The sequence below is a fragment of the Drosophila suzukii genome, chromosome 2L (assembly GCF_043229965.1).
Source record: "Drosophila suzukii chromosome 2L, CBGP_Dsuzu_IsoJpt1.0, whole genome shotgun sequence".
NCBI lineage: Eukaryota > Metazoa > Arthropoda > Insecta > Diptera > Drosophilidae > Drosophila > Drosophila suzukii.
Genome location: NC_092080.1, coordinates 774,286 through 789,866, shown reverse-complemented (window position 1 = coordinate 789,866; position 15,581 = coordinate 774,286). Strand labels below are relative to the sequence as shown.

General features: G+C 47.5%; 1 protein-coding gene across 1 annotated transcript in view; it reads left to right on the top strand.

Annotated features, from left to right (window-relative positions):
• Positions 1–15,581, top strand: part of ds (dachsous cadherin-related 1) — a 72,035-nt gene that overhangs the window by 48,327 nt on the left and 8,127 nt on the right. Inside the window, exons 3-10 of the mRNA XM_017089323.4 lie at positions 5,025–5,697; positions 6,689–7,281; positions 7,843–8,296; positions 9,736–10,238; positions 12,798–13,157; positions 13,386–14,160; positions 14,263–14,670; positions 14,863–15,235. Coding sequence (XP_016944812.2) covers positions 5,025–5,697; positions 6,689–7,281; positions 7,843–8,296; positions 9,736–10,238; positions 12,798–13,157; positions 13,386–14,160; positions 14,263–14,670; positions 14,863–15,235 — 4,139 coding nt within the window. The remainder of the gene's footprint in view (positions 1–5,024; positions 5,698–6,688; positions 7,282–7,842; positions 8,297–9,735; positions 10,239–12,797; positions 13,158–13,385; positions 14,161–14,262; positions 14,671–14,862; positions 15,236–15,581) is intronic.

The window sequence follows — 15,581 nt, the reverse complement described above, 5'->3', positions numbered from 1 at the left end:
GAATTCACCTTCCTCTCTGGTTGTTTTTGGCGACCAAACAGGAACTGATTTCGATTCAAGTTCGTGAACTTTGTCGCTGGCAGTATCCAAACTCAGAAAAACTCGGCAAACTCGGCAACCGACGCACATTCCAGCGAACATCGTTGGGGAACTTGTGCAACGATCGATCATCGCAGTCATAGTTGTATTCAGAGTTTGGGATCGCAGGATGGGACTTGGACACGGGGAAGTGGGGGCTGAGGAGGAGGAGACCCAGGCGGGTGGTGCAGCTTGTTGCAGCTGCGGCAGGAAAAATAGTAGAGGCATTTGAAAAACAAGAAACGCATTCATTCCCCCACTCGCCTCTATTTTTTTCCACCCAAAACATTTTCCTCCTTTTCCCTGGCCAGTTGTGTTGTGTTGTTCGCATGTTTTTGGCCATTTGCAGACGCAGCCTCGCAGATCTGCAGTCAAGTCCATGGCCAGCGGGTAAATGTAAATCTCCCCCACTTCTGCACCACCCTGCCCCACTCCGCACCACCCTGCACCACCCTGCTCACGCATCTATTGGTATTTTGATTTATCAATAGACGCTGTTTCTCTCGCTGCGGCGAAAGCAAAAGTTGAGTCCTGCCTCGCCGCCTCTCAAAAGTTGAACCGTAAACGATGCAACCGTAAGGGGGGCGTGGCACATCGGGGTAATGGTAATGGGCACTGGCATTGGCTAAGAAGACAGCTGCAGAGCCAAGTGCCAGCCAACATAAATCAAATGAAGGAAGAAATGTACAAGATAAATTTTTAAGCACACTTATTTAACACCTAACAACCTTGTTAGATGCATTTTGATGATGCCCCAGCACCACTGCACCACTCAGAGACAAGGTGGAGCAGTGGAGTTCTGGGAGAAATGCTCCATTGCGCGGAGAGAAGAATCGCACTGGGAAAAATAAATGGGGCTATATTACAAGGAAATGATTTGCTTTTTAATTCCGTTATTGCAGGACTCTGTTGTACCTACTTTTATCTCAGTTGAGAAATTCTATTATTAAGATTTTCTTCTGATTATGGTATTATACATGCGACTTTTATAAGAAGGCTTTCTGCAATATTATTTCTCAGTGCTGGAAAAACATTACAGCGTAGAGAACGCAGCGGAGAACAAGTCAGAAATCTATACCGGAAAATTAAAAATTCCTAATAACACGACAAGCGGCACAGCGGTGGTGCAATGGTGGTGCAGTGGTGCTGCAGCGGTGCAACAACTGTTAGAATTGCTTTTTGGTGTTTGACGATGCACAGCGACAACGGGGAGAACAACAAAATCAGGGGAAGAACCCAGTCTTAGCCACAGAAAAGTAAACAGAAATAGATCGTTCCCACCTTTCGCTGCAGCACCATCACCATCACCGCCACGCCCCCCGCCCCCTGAGCTGCACCACTTTCCCGGTGGTGCGGCCCCATCACATCTGCTCACATATAAATCTTCAGCTCTTCGCTGGCGCATCTTTTGAGAGAGCGAAAAAAATAATTTATAAAAATTGCAATAAATATTGAGGGGCCCTGATAAGGCGTCAACATAAATCAGCTGCCATGTTGGAGACCCCGCGAAAAAGTTCGGGGAGTTCGGGAAATGCGAGGCCCGTGACTAATCAAGGCAAAAGTGTGAAATCTTCACACGCCGCAGCGGATTCTCCAGGTGCGCAGAAGACAGTCTTCATCGCCGAGCCCTCAGCGAAGTAAATGTCTTTATAACTAATTCGATTGCTGGTCAATCACCTGTTGGATAAAACCGCAGTGGGGTGAAAAAGGTGCACAGCGGAAAAGTAAAGATGATTACTTACAGTATTGAATTGGTTAAAATACCTTGATTTCCAAGAAATCCTGTGGGCTTTTGGGCTTTTTCTTCCAGTGTGGGGAGAGTGATCTGTGTGAAGACCGTAGACATTTCACGCTTTCTGCTCGCGCCAAACATGGAATGGAACATCGAAACCCCAGCGACGACGCCCACATGGCAAACACTTTCTTCACCTCAATTGGAATGGGGACTCGTATTGGATTTCACACACCGAATTGGAATTATTGGCAGGGGATTGATGACGACTGTCGAGGCGTGTGCTAAGAGGGGCCTCCGAAAAGTGCTCTAGCTAAGTCGAGGCGAGTAAGACAAAAAGTAAAGTCGGACCCGGCACTTGTGAGCACGTAGCCATTTCTCATCAGCCACATTTCGTATTGGTCGTTGCGGCGGGGCCAGCTAAATCATCCACATCTGCCGGAAATTGCATAAGAAATATGCAAGCAGCCGCACGCTGCGATTCGCGAAGTGAGTTTTGGTCCCAGAGACCCAGAGTTCCACAGTCGCAATGCCTCAAAGTTCCCTGCTCCGGGGATGTCTTATCAAAACTGTTCGCTGGCCTCGGACTCAGAGACTTTAGTGACTTGGCTCTGCGCCACTCACTCCACTCGTTTCGGTGATAATCCACGCCAGAGACACGACCGACATTTGGCCAACTTCTATTAGCCAGAACTGTGGTGTGACTTTGCCCTGTTGCCGATGCTGCGCCATTGGCACTGCAAGAAAATGCGAAAAAAGAGCGAAAACGATATTACAAATGAGGTTTTGTAAATGAACCTCTTTTTCTAAGCCTTTTTTTCCAACTTCGAAGTACTAACAATTTTTGCCAGTGCACAAGTGTTAATCAAACTGCAACCACGAACATCCGCACGGCTGCTGAGGAGCGTTCTGTTCCAGCAATCATCTTCATCCTTTTGTTGTTAACTGCTTTGGTTTGAGCCAACTCCCCGTCGCCCCCTCTCTTTCACTTTATCGCCATCCCTCTCCGTTGCTCTGTCTCTGCTCGTTTTGGTTTTTGTACGTTAAATAAGGTAATTGAATGAAATTACTTTTGACAGCTTATTTGCATACATCAACAGCAGCCGAAAGCAGAAGCTGGGACTTTTGGAGTCGGAGTCCCAGTCGGAGTTTGGAGTTGGAGGCCTTGTTAGGCCATAATTGGTCATTGAATGCTGCCCCAGCTGCCCCACCTGCCCCTTTTGCCCCCTTTTGGTATCCCCACCTGCAGGAGAGTGTGAGAAATGCGTGCTGACAAAGATGAATAACTCTCGACTTCTTCACTCCGTACATATGAAAAGCGTGTTGGGCACAAACGAACTTGAATTGTTTGCATTTTGATATTTATTTTTGGGTATTTTTTTATGTTTCTGGCTGCCTGGAAGATGTCACTTGGCTTTGGCTTTGGGGCTTCACTGCCTTCGATTTGATTTGCCTTTCACTGCTGCCTGTTTCTGCTGTGGACATAACCACAACCCCAAAGGCAGCTATCTTCTGTTCGTTATTTAGCTTATCAGGGCTGAGATCACACTTGAAATAAAAACCAAGTGAGATGAATGTGGGAACTATGAAATTTCTCACATTTTTACTATGGAGTCCCTAAAAATGAGAAGGTTACCACAACAGCTTGCTTATACAAAGACAAGTAAATGATTTTCTCCAAGTGCAGATCCTCTGCCCGTTTTATTTCCAGCCCACGATCCCTACAGAATCCCCTTCGATTCGTGTGGGCGTGCATTTATTTAGCACTGGACCCTTTCCGCCTCCTCTTTCAGATCCTCGAAAACAGTTGCACAGAACTTCCATGTTGTTGACAGATAAAATTGCCAATCTCTGGCCTGAGGACGTCCCATCCCAGTTCCCAGCTCCCATATCCCGTATCCCGCATCCCATCGCAGAACTGGGACTGCCCCCGTCCATTTGGCTGGCGACAATTTCACCGGCCGGGTTAAACGGGTTTAAACTGCTGCCCAACTAAGCTTAATGAAAGTCTTTAGTCGCAGCAACAATCTAAGCAGATCTCCGCCAGGCTTCCGACCAAGTCCAAGTCCCAGTACCCAGTAACCAGACTTATAAAAAGTGTAATTAGCGTTGAAATTCAGCGAGAGGAGCCAAACAACTGGGTGCTGGGATCCCGGACACGTTTCGCTTTAAATGCATATCAGTCTGGACTCTAAACTGACGGTCTGGGGAAGGGCTTCAGGTACACAACGAAAAAATCAGAGCGTTGGCTTCCGGTGATCTTGCTAAAATAAGCAATTAATGTAAGCATCCTGAAGAATTCGCGCTTTTACTTTCTGAATTACATTTACATTTTTTAAAGACTTTGTAAATTTGTTTGGTCCTTACTTAACTTAAATATTATTTCTGGCGATTCTGATGATTTATTTTGAGTAGTTCAATCCTTGTTATCCCAGTGTGCCCTGTCCTCACAGTTTTATTTTATTCGTTTGTTTTTCAAGTTGTCTTCGACTGGTAAGGGGAAAGGAAAAGCTCTCCCCTGGCCTCCAACCTCCTCCGCCTCCTATTTAAAGTGAAATAATGACAGTTTTAATTGCTGGTTTCTCGGCTTGTTCGTTGGCGTCAAAATGCGATCGATGCCTGCCCCCGCTGGTTGGCTATTTATAAGACAACTCCCAGTCATTCCAGCACCCTATCCCCGATCCCATTCTTCAGTTCGTTTCCTTTGGCTCACACAGACAGACAGCCAACAGAATGCAAATGTCGATTACGCAAAATGCCAACTAATTGGCTGCCATTAAGCGGGGTCATTGCCCCCATTTTCCAGCGCTCCGGCAACCTTTCTGCCAGTGATTCACCCCGGGTCTTGGGCTCAAATTTAAGTTGACACTCGCCTGATACGACGGCACTTCGGGGGCGGAGAGCCTGCAACTCTCGATCCCGGGCATAACAAATTGCCAAATTAAGCCCTGAACAGCGCAGGGAGATAAGCCCCGGAACGGGAGCCCAAAAAGCCAACGGCAGCAGCTGCCTGTAAATCAAATTAAAATTTTGACAACTTCATTTGTACCTGTTGGAATATGCAATACATAACCATGCTCTTAATTTGCAATTTTATTCCACATTTTCTTGAGTATCTACACAAATTATTGGTATGTGGAAAGACACAATAACCGTTTTATTTTCAACTTGCATTTTTAAAAATTCTTATGAAATCTTTTTTGTTTTATTTCAGGTTTCTGCCAGTGATCCTGATTGTGGCGTAAATGCCATGGTGAACTACACCCTGGGCGAAGGATTCAAGCACCTCACCGAGTTCGAAGTGCGCTCCGCTTCCGGGGAGATTTGCATAGCTGGCGAACTCGACTTCGAGCGGAGGAGTAGCTACGAATTTCCCGTACTGGCCACCGATCGAGGAGGTCTGAGCACCACGGCCATGATTAAAATGCAACTGACGGATGTGAATGACAATCGACCGGTTTTCTATCCCAGGGAATACAATGTTTCCCTGAGGGAGTCCTCGAATGCCCCGACGCAAGCCTCGAGTACGCCAATTGTCGCCGTGGTGGCCACAGATCCGGATTCGGGTATCTTTGGCCAGGTGTCGTACAGGATTGTGGCCGGAAACGAGGCGGGAATCTTCCGGATTGATCGATCCTCCGGTGAGATCTTCGTGGCCCGTCCGGACATGCTGTCCGTTCGAACTCAGCCCATGCACATGCTGAACATCTCGGCTACCGATGGCGGTAATCAAAGGAGCGCTGCCGATGCCGTCGTCTTTCTGAGCATCATCGATGCCATGCAGCGACCTCCGATCTTCGAAAAGGCCAGATACAATTACTACGTCAAGGAGGACATTCCGAGGGGCACGGTCGTGGGTTCGGTGATAGCTACGAGTGGGGACACCGGTAAGTAACATATCCTTAGAAGTATTTTATTTTTGCTAAGCAAATTTATTAGTTCAGTGATCTGGAAATCAAAATATGCACACACGATGAGGTTTAGGACAAGACAAAGAAAAAACATGCACATAATATTAGCTTTTTAAATACCCTTTACAAGATATAGATATTTTATTCGAAAAGAGTACATTAAATTATTCACTGTGGCATATCTGATTTATTAAGCACTCATTTAACATTTTTTGAAATTTAAAATACTTTTTCAAAAAATAATAGGGCCCAAGATCCCAAGGCACATTCAAGCAAACACACACACAGTCCAAGTTAAAGGCTTTTTGGGTCTTTTCAGCCAAAGCAACAAAGCCAAAGCAAAACACTTCAAACGCAAATTTCGGCAGAAATCTGCACCCATCAACGACGTCCTCGTCATCGAGTTGAACCGAACTCTGGGCACGATACAAGGGCCCGTTTTCAGTTCCAGTTTCAGACTCCAAGCTCCAAGCTCCAGAGTCCGACTTCAAGTCGGAATGAGTCCCAGACGATCCACGATCGTCGCTGGCTATGCAAAATGATTTTGCGGTTTAATTTGCTGCTTTCGCTGTGCACTTCCTTTCATGCCCCATTCTTTATATGTGGTGCCCCATCTCCATCTCCATCCACTCCTACCTGCCTCATGTGTCAATCGGTGACGAGAGCTCCTTCTCCAGCTCGATTCTATTGTTCCTGCAACTCATTGTCGAGGCCTTTGAATGGCTTTTAATGAGCAGCGGCGGCTCCTAATTTCGTATTTCGAAGTTCCTTCAACTTTATATGCCGAAGGAAAAGAATGAGGAAGAAATAATTGCAGTGATCTTTCATCATTCGCGAAATGAGAACGTTAACCTGAATTCCTTTCTTAAGATCTTGGTATATCAAAGAGGACTTACTGGACTTACTTAGGCATAGAACATTTTTAAATAAACACTTAATACAAATAATTTTTCTTTTTAATTTACAGCTCATCGCAGTCCGGTGAGGTATTCCATATACTCTGGCGATCCCGATGGCTACTTCAGCATAGAAGCCAGCTCTGGAAATATACGCATAGCTAGGCCCCTAGATCACGAAGCGAAGTCCCAGGTGCTGCTGAACATCCAAGCCACCTTGGGAGAACCTCCGGTGTATGGACACACCCAGGTCAACATCGAAGTAGAGGACGTCAACGATAATGCCCCGGAATTCGAGGCTAGTGTGGTTAGGATTTCCGTGCCGGAGAATGCCGAACTGGGAGCCCCTCTCTATGCTGCCCACGCCCACGATAAGGATTCGGGAAGCAGTGGCCAAGTTAGCTACAGCCTGGTCAGGGATTCGGGCAAGAGGCTCTTTGCCATCGATGCGAGGTCTGGCCACTTGGTTCTGTCCCAGCACTTAGACTACGAGACCTCGCAACGCCACTCCCTGATCGTAACCGCCTCCGATGGAGGAGCTCCCAGTCTTTCAACGAATCTGACCATTCTGGTGGATGTCCAGGATGTCAACGATAATCCTCCAGTCTTCGAAAGGGACGAGTATTCGGTGAATGTATCCGAATCGCGTTCCATTAATGCACAGGTAACTATTAAAGATATTATATCTTTCATTTTAAACATCCATTAGCTGAAAGCTTGTATTAAATAACTTTAAGTATTGCATGAATAGTATTTTCTTGCCTAAGAGGCCTTTCCATTACGATGGCTGCTGCTGAGGGTGTTTTATTGAAAAATAAATCTGTGTAATGCAAACTAAATGGGCCACATAAATTTGATTAACAGCCACTAAAAGTCACGCTTTTGTCAGGCGGCCGTCATATCGCGTTGAAAATATCTCAACACCCAGGAGGAGCTCCTACCGACTGAAGACTGTGGCTCTTTGGCTCTTTGGATCTTTGGCTCCCAAGTGCCAGCTCTCGGCCTCCCTTCAGCTCAGCCAGTTCGGTTCTTTGGCCTGAACTAGTTTTGATCATAAAATCACTTCATATCTTTGGCATCGGAAACGAGTTCTCCAGAGGTTTGCCAGATACACAGACGCAGACTCTTGGCTGCTCTCGGTCCCAAATGATTGATGCATTCCCCACTTTAGTATTCCGTGCTCCGACTTTTGTCTCTGACCGCTCCACCGCTTCTCTATTTTCAGATTATTCAGGTTAATGCCAGCGATCTGGACACGGGCAACAATGCCAGGATCACCTATAGGATTGTGGACGCCGGAGTGGACAATGTCACGAACTCCATTAGCAGTTCGGATGTGGCCCAACACTTTGGGATATTCCCCAACTCCGGCTGGATATACCTGCGTGCTCCGCTGGATCGCGAGACCAGGGATCGCTATCAGCTGACCGTTTTGGCCACGGACAACGGCACTCCCGCGGCTCATGCCAAGACACGGGTCATAGTTCGAGTCCTCGACGCCAACGACAACGATCCCAAGTTCCAGAAATCCAAGTACGAGTTCAGAATCGAGGAGAACCTCCGGAGGGGCTCCGTTGTGGGAGTGGTCACCGCCAACGATCTGGATCTCGGCGAGAATGCAGCCATCAGATACAGCCTGCTGCCGGCCAACTCCAGCTTCCAGGTGCATCCCGTCACAGGTGAGTCGGGCTGGCTTCCTTTTGGCCATAAATTAAGGCCGCTCTAACAGCGAACAACTCACTCAACGCGGCTCCGGTGGCGGTGGCAACTGTCAAGCCACCAGCCATGACCCACGGTCATTCATTACTGCTCCTCAAAGCTCTAAAGGAGATCCAGCTCACATTGCTTGCACGGAGAAAAAGAAGATGCTCTGATTTGCATTTTTAAAATGATTTCTTACGAATTTCTTTCTTGCTTGTATTGTCGTTTAGTTACATAATGCTTTAAAAAAGAATTCAATTGGTGATGTAGTTTATTAAAGATTGGTATTCTGCCGCCGCTCTGGCGGTACGCACACAGTATCCAATAAAACGGTTGCCATATTCAGAAAACCCTCTTTTCTAAAATTTGTTTTTTCACCAAATACCAAAAGAACTTCAGAGGTATTTCTCCCAGTGCATCTCCTGCTTTTCCACTGGCCCATAGATCAAGCGCATGGCAAACCTGTTCCTGCCAAGCGATAAAATGCGATCGCCGAGATACCCGAGATCTCGACTGGGTAGTGGGTCTCAAACGCGGTGCCCGATTCCCGATCCCGATGCCGATGCCTGACCATTAGTGTTCGGGCAACAACAGTTTTAACGCTGTCAGCTCATCCGTCAATGGAATATCATTGGCCTGACATCCAGCCACTGTCCGTGTCCAAGTTCGCCTCGCATCCACATCCACATCCATGTGCGTGTCCGCTGGAGGCGAGCGGTACTCACGGATACTTTTGCAGGGGACACCTCTCCGTCTCGTCTCATTTAAATTAAATATGGAAATCTCGTGCAGCTAATCCTGGCAAACAGGTTCCACTCCGCTGGCACTCGCATGACATGAATTTCTTTCGGGGGCATTAATCATCGGCGACCCAGTTAGGCGGCAACAATGCACCCACTCCCCTCTGACTGCCATTGTGCGGCAAAAGTAGTCCTCGATATGGAATAATTTAATTTTAAATATTAGTAAGCTAACAAAGCCCCGAAACCTGTTCCGAACTATTTGGATAACTTTATTGTTGCTGACGAAAAAATCAAAATTACGAGCATATTTCACATTTATCAGAAAATTCTGCAAGTCTTAAAAACATAACTTTTTAGAAAAGCCATGAAAATGTTGCCAAAAACCCGTTTCAAATTATTCGTAAATATTCCGAAAAATAATTATATTTCCCGTTTATTGAAAAATTATGTGAGTGCTGAAAAATTTAACTACTTTGAAACCCCATAAAAATGTTGGAAGCTGAAGTCTTTACAGAGCTTCGTTTTATTTATGAGTTGTTAAACCTCTAATAAGTATTTTTTATGTTCGATTATTTCAGCAAGTTCATTTTTCATTAGAATGCATTTTTGGGAGTTTGAGCATTACCATCCAAAAGCTTTTATAACTAAACTTGGATTTTTATTCACTTTTTCAGGGGAAATCTCCACCCGTGAGCCCCTTGATCGGGAGCTCCGCGAGCTTTACGACCTTGTGGTGGAGGCCCGTGATCAGGGAACGCCGGTGAGAAGTGCCCGAGTTCCCGTCCGCGTCCACGTTACCGATGTCAACGATAATGCCCCCGAGATCGCCGATCCGCAGGAGGATGTGGTTAGCGTGAGGGAGGAGCAACCGCCCGGAACTGAAGTGGTGCGGATCCGAGCCATTGATCGGGATCACGGACAGAATGCCTCCATCACCTACTCGATTGTCAAGGGTAGGGACTCCGATGGACACGGACTGTTCAGCATCGATCCCAGCAGCGGGGTGATCCGCACTCGCGTGGTCTTGGATCACGAGGAGCGGAGCATCTATCGACTGGGAGTGGCCGCCTCCGATGGCGGAAGTCCGCCCAGGGAAACGGTGCGGATGCTGCGCGTCGAGGTCTTGGACCTGAACGACAACCGCCCGACATTCACCAGCTCCAGCTTGGTCTTCAGGGTGAGTGCTAGATTTATGCGAGGGTCACTTCGGGATGGGATGGCATGGGCTGGGATGGTACGAAGATGGGGCCAGAAAGTTGGTTTCCTGGAAAACTTTTGTCTATTTGACGCTTCTAGTTTTACACGACCGTTTTTCCCTGCGATCGTGAGCAGCGCGTTTGTCGCCTTTTCCAGTTTTCTCGCTTTTAGCCAAGTGCCTTTGCCTTGCCGCCTTTGTTGCGGCGGATGATTTGTAGCCGCAGCCGAGAGCCTCACGTGACAATGGCCGAGAACACGACTCTGCCCGACCGAATCCCTTCCTGGTCACCTCCGCCTCCTGGTGCTTTTCCCACTCCCACTGCCGCCCCTTTAAAGAGCTCGGAAGCAGATGTCACAGAGTGCCACAGACGTGGGAAGTGTCGCGATTTGCATTTAAAGCCCTGAGAGCCGAACTTACACTCTGCAAAAAGACATTTCTCGGAAGATTACTAAGACTAGAAATCTATATGTAGTCCAGCTCGAAGGATGAAATATTTAGAAAAGCTAGTTGTTAGTTTATACTCATCCGGTTCGAAGGACCAAGTACATTTATTTAAAACTTGGAAACAATTGTGTTCCCATTATGAAACAAGGCTTATCAACTGAACCGCGCTTTCCTAAAATTACTCTTCAAATTTCTCACAGTGCACTGCCTCTTTATCCTCCTCCATTGTCGGTGATTTCATTGCGCACGCGTAATTGTCACTATGCTCTGTGACAAGTCGCCTCCTCATGCCGAACTCCCGCCTCCTCCAGAAGGGGGAGATCTCGGCCAGGCCTATTAAGTGCGATTCGAGACGTCAGTTGAGAGATCAGAGAACCGGAGGACGGAGGAGGTTGAAGGAGGAGCAGCCTCGTGCCTCGAGGAACTCGCCTGCTTAGATTTCGGCCTGCTGCTCCGCTTCCCTGCCCTTCCTTTCGCTTGGGAACCCTTTAACATTTTTATCACGTTCGATTCGCACATGTTTTGCATACTCTCCACTCCCAAGTACCCGGTTCGGCGGGCTCCCCCGGGTCCTGGGTTTTCCTCAGACTCGGACTGAAACGCGGCTTCAACCGCTGATGGCTGCGACGCTTTGACATGCATTTAATTGCCTCTCGCAGCGCAAAGGCAAAGTCTGTCAAGGAGGGGGATATCTTCCCCAGAACAAAACCCGAGGATCCCAGGTCGGGACCTTGTGCGTCCCTTAAATCCGCTTCGGCCACAATTAAAATTGACACATTTCGTTGCATTTCGGTCGGCCTTTTGCCTTCGCTTTGATACCGCGCCGCATTCTCGTTTCGGCCTTTGTTCCTTTGCGTTGGCGTTGAACTAACAGAGATGCACTCTGCCGTAAAGTCGTCGTCGTCCGCTGATGCCAATTACTCAGCGACGGATTGCCACAAATAAATCCGATGTAATTAAGCAATTCCCCCGCCAGCAGCGGAGCCCCTCTTTCCTTAGACCCCCGGGGCTTTTTACCCTTTTTCCCCGTTTCTTGCAGAGCCTGCCATAAAAGAGCAGAACAAATCATTCGCCATTTTTGTGGCTGGGCTCTGTGAATAATTTGGCCAAAACCGAAATGAACAAACCGCAGCCTCCAGTAGTCGTTAGTTAGCCTTGCACTCGGCAAAAAGTGAGATTACTTTACTAATATTTGGAAATTAAAATAACTACCTTTATGGGAAGCGGTTTATATAAAGCATAAGAAATAAAATTTAATGTGATAAAGGCATTCCCACGTTGAGAAGCTGAATTTTCTGAAATAAAGGAATATTCCTTTCTGGCGATATTGCTTTTTAAGGCATCCGCATTTTTTCCAAGTGCTCCCCCGCCCTTTTTGAGGCAGCCAACTGCGTAATCTTGGCGGGGCATAAATCTCGTGACTGTCATTTTTGTGTCTCCATTTTGGCGACCCAAACAATATTTGCAATGTTTTTATTTTATGAAAAAAGATACCCACTGCAAGAGAGAACCTTTCTTGTTTCGTTCCATTTTTTTGGTCGGAGGGACCTCTTGGAACGGTTTTTGCGGTTTTGCATATTAAATTCTTCTGCGGAGTTTCTTCAGTCTTTGGAGATTCTTCCCCCTCATCCCCGTCTCCCGAGAACCCGCTGCTCATATGGCTCACAACATTTTTCTGCAGTGATTTTCGGGGCCGCCAACTTGGTCGGAATGCATAATTTCTTTTTAATGCCATTGGTCGGCGACTTGGGACTTGGGAGTTGGGACTTGAGACTTGAGACTGGACGGGCTTCCTCTCCAGATTCTGGTTCCTCTGTTCTGTTCGCCTCTCTTCTTTTTTCGGCTTGGAAGGGGGAATGAAATTTTTAAATGTTTGCTGCCTTCGTAATCTTGAAGTATGAATTATTGCTTTAAGATTGGATTTTCAACACTGTTGTTGAGATTAAGATACGCGCCGAACAACACAACCAGGTCCAAGTAGAGCGACCCAAGAAGTCGGCATCCTCCTCTTTTCGGCCGCCCCTCCCATACTCCCATATTCCCATATTCCTCTTAATAAGCCACGAAAATAATCTATAATTGGTATTTGCGCAGGTACGCGAGGATGCCGTCGTGGGCCATGTGGTCGGTTCCATCAGTCCCAGCGAACGTCCGGCGGATGTGGTGCGAAACAGTGTGGAGGAGTCCTTCGAGGACCTGCGGGTCACCTACACTCTGAATCCCCTTACCAAGGACTTGATTGAGGCCGCCTTCGACATTGATCGTCACTCGGGCAACCTCGTCGTGGCTCGTCTGTTGGACAGAGAAGTTCAGTCTGAATTCAGGTTGGAAATAAGAGCTCTGGACACCACCGCCAGCAATAATCCTCAGAGCAGCGCCATCACGGTCAAAATCGAAGTGGCCGATGTCAACGATAATGCCCCCGAATGGCCCCAGGATCCCATTGATCTTCAGGTAATTAAACAAAAATATATACATCACTAGTTTGGGTACCCCTGAAGCTAGGAATTTAAAACCTGCTTATACACTCCGTCAATTTGTAATGGAGTTAGGGAAACCTCGGGATAGAAAGTTTCATTTCACAGTTAATTCTGTCTTTAACGATTTTAATCGCTGGTCATAAAACTTGATACCGCAAGTTTTAATTGTTATATTTTATTGCATTTCCTATGCGTTTCACAGGTGAGCGAGGCCACTCCCCTTGGCACAATAATTCACAACTTTACGGCCACGGATGCGGACACGGGAACCAATGGAGAGCTCCAGTATCGCCTGCTGCGGTATTTCCCCCAACTGAACGAAAGTCAGGAGCAGGCAATGCCTCTCTTTGGGCTGGATTCCTTGACAGGATCACTCAGCCTGCAGGCTCCCCTGGATTTCGAGGCTGTGCAGGAGTACCTGCTGATTGTCCAGGCCCTGGACCAGTCTTCGAATGTAACCGAAAGACTTCAGACTTCGGTGACCGTGAGACTGCGTGTTCTGGATGCCAACGATAATGCCCCGCAGTTTGTATCCCCAAACACAAGTGGTGGCAAGGCAGCCAGTCTTTTCATAAGCGATGCCACCAGAATTGGCGAGATGGTGGCCCACATTGTGGCCGTGGATGCGGATTCGGGCGACAATGGACGCCTCACCTTCGAAATCACAGGTGGCAATGGAGAGGGACGCTTCAGGATCAATTCCCAAACAGGGATAATTGAGTTGGTTAAGTCCTTGCCTCCGGCCGCCGAGGATGTGGAGAAGAGTGGACGGTTCAGCCTCGTCATCCGTGCCAAAGATAATGGGCAGCCGGAGTCCAAGAAAAGCTCTCTAAATCTTCAACTTATAGTGCAAGGTAGCCACAATAATCCACCGCGATTTCTGCAGGCTGTTTATCATGCCTCGATTTTGGAAAATGTTCCCAGCGGAAGTTTCGTCCTGCAGGTCACTGCCAAGTCTCTACACGGTGCAGAAAATGGTAAGGATATTTGAGAGATTTTCCTTGAATTACTTTGTAAACTATATTTGCCATACATTTTTTATAACCCCAACGCTACTTTCTTCACCCTCTTTTCCACAGCCAATCTAAGCTATGAAATTCCCGCTGGCGTGGCCAATGATCTGTTCCACGTGGACTGGCAGAGGGGCATCATCACAACGCGGGGCCAATTCGATCGAGAGTCGCAGGCCAGTTATGTCCTGCCCGTCTATGTAAGAGATGCCAACCGCCTGGCCACCTCGTCCTCCTCGGCAGTGAGGAAGCAACGCTCCTCGGACAGCAACGGAGAGGCTTCGATTGGTCAGCACTTTGATGTGGCCACTGTCTACATAACGATAGGGGACGTCAACGACAATTCCCCGGAGTTCCGACCAGGATCTTGTTATGGTCTTTCTGTTCCGGAAAACAGTGAACTGGGTGTTATCCACACTGTGGTTGCCAGCGATCTGGACGAAGGTCCAAATGCGGATCTTATTTACAGTATTACGGGTAAGATAAAAGAAAACCCTATCTACATAATCAGCTATTATTTACCTTTTTACCTTATAATATTTTTTCGCTTGTGTGTGGCGGCAGAGAATGGGCAGATGCACAAGCAAAAAGAATAATATATAGAACAAGCTTGTGTTATTTTGAATAAATATAAATATCTTTGTGTTATTATTTCCATCTTCCAAACAGGCGGCAATCTGGGCAACAAGTTCAGCATCGATGCCTGTTCCGGGGAGCTGAGTGTCCTTTCCTTGGACAGAGAGCAGCAATCTATGTACAGCCTACAGATCCAGGCCTCGGATCGGGGACAGCCCAAGAGTCGCCAGGGACACTGTAACATCACCGTTTTCGTTGAGGATCAGAACGACAATGCCCCCAGATTCAAGCTAAGCAAATACATCGCCAGTGTGCAGGAGGACGCGCCACTGGGATCGAGTGTGGTGCAGATCAGTGCCGTGGATGCGGATTTGGGCGTGAACGCCAGACTCGTTTACTCCCTGGCCAACGAAACCCAATGGCAGTTCGCCATCGACAGTCAGAGTGGATTAATCACCACCGTTGGGTAAGTTTGAAGTCGGTGTACTTAGGGGATCTCCTTTAGGTCATTGCTTGGCTTGATCTTATCTGAAAGACCGATCTCGAGCAAGGACGCGACAAAAAAGCATTGCCATAATTTCCCCGACTAATGCGGCATGGAAATCGATGTATCCGTGGTATATCAGGGCATCCTACGCATCCAGCGACAATGTTGCGAATCCGTCTCCTGTCATCACCGCTCCCTCTGTCCTCCGGCTTTTGGCCACTTTTTGCCCCCATCTCCTCCTACAGACATTCCTATAAATAGCTTAAGGTGGAGCCGAAACTCGAAATGGAGTCCAACGTGAATCCTCAATGAGTCCCTGTCCTCA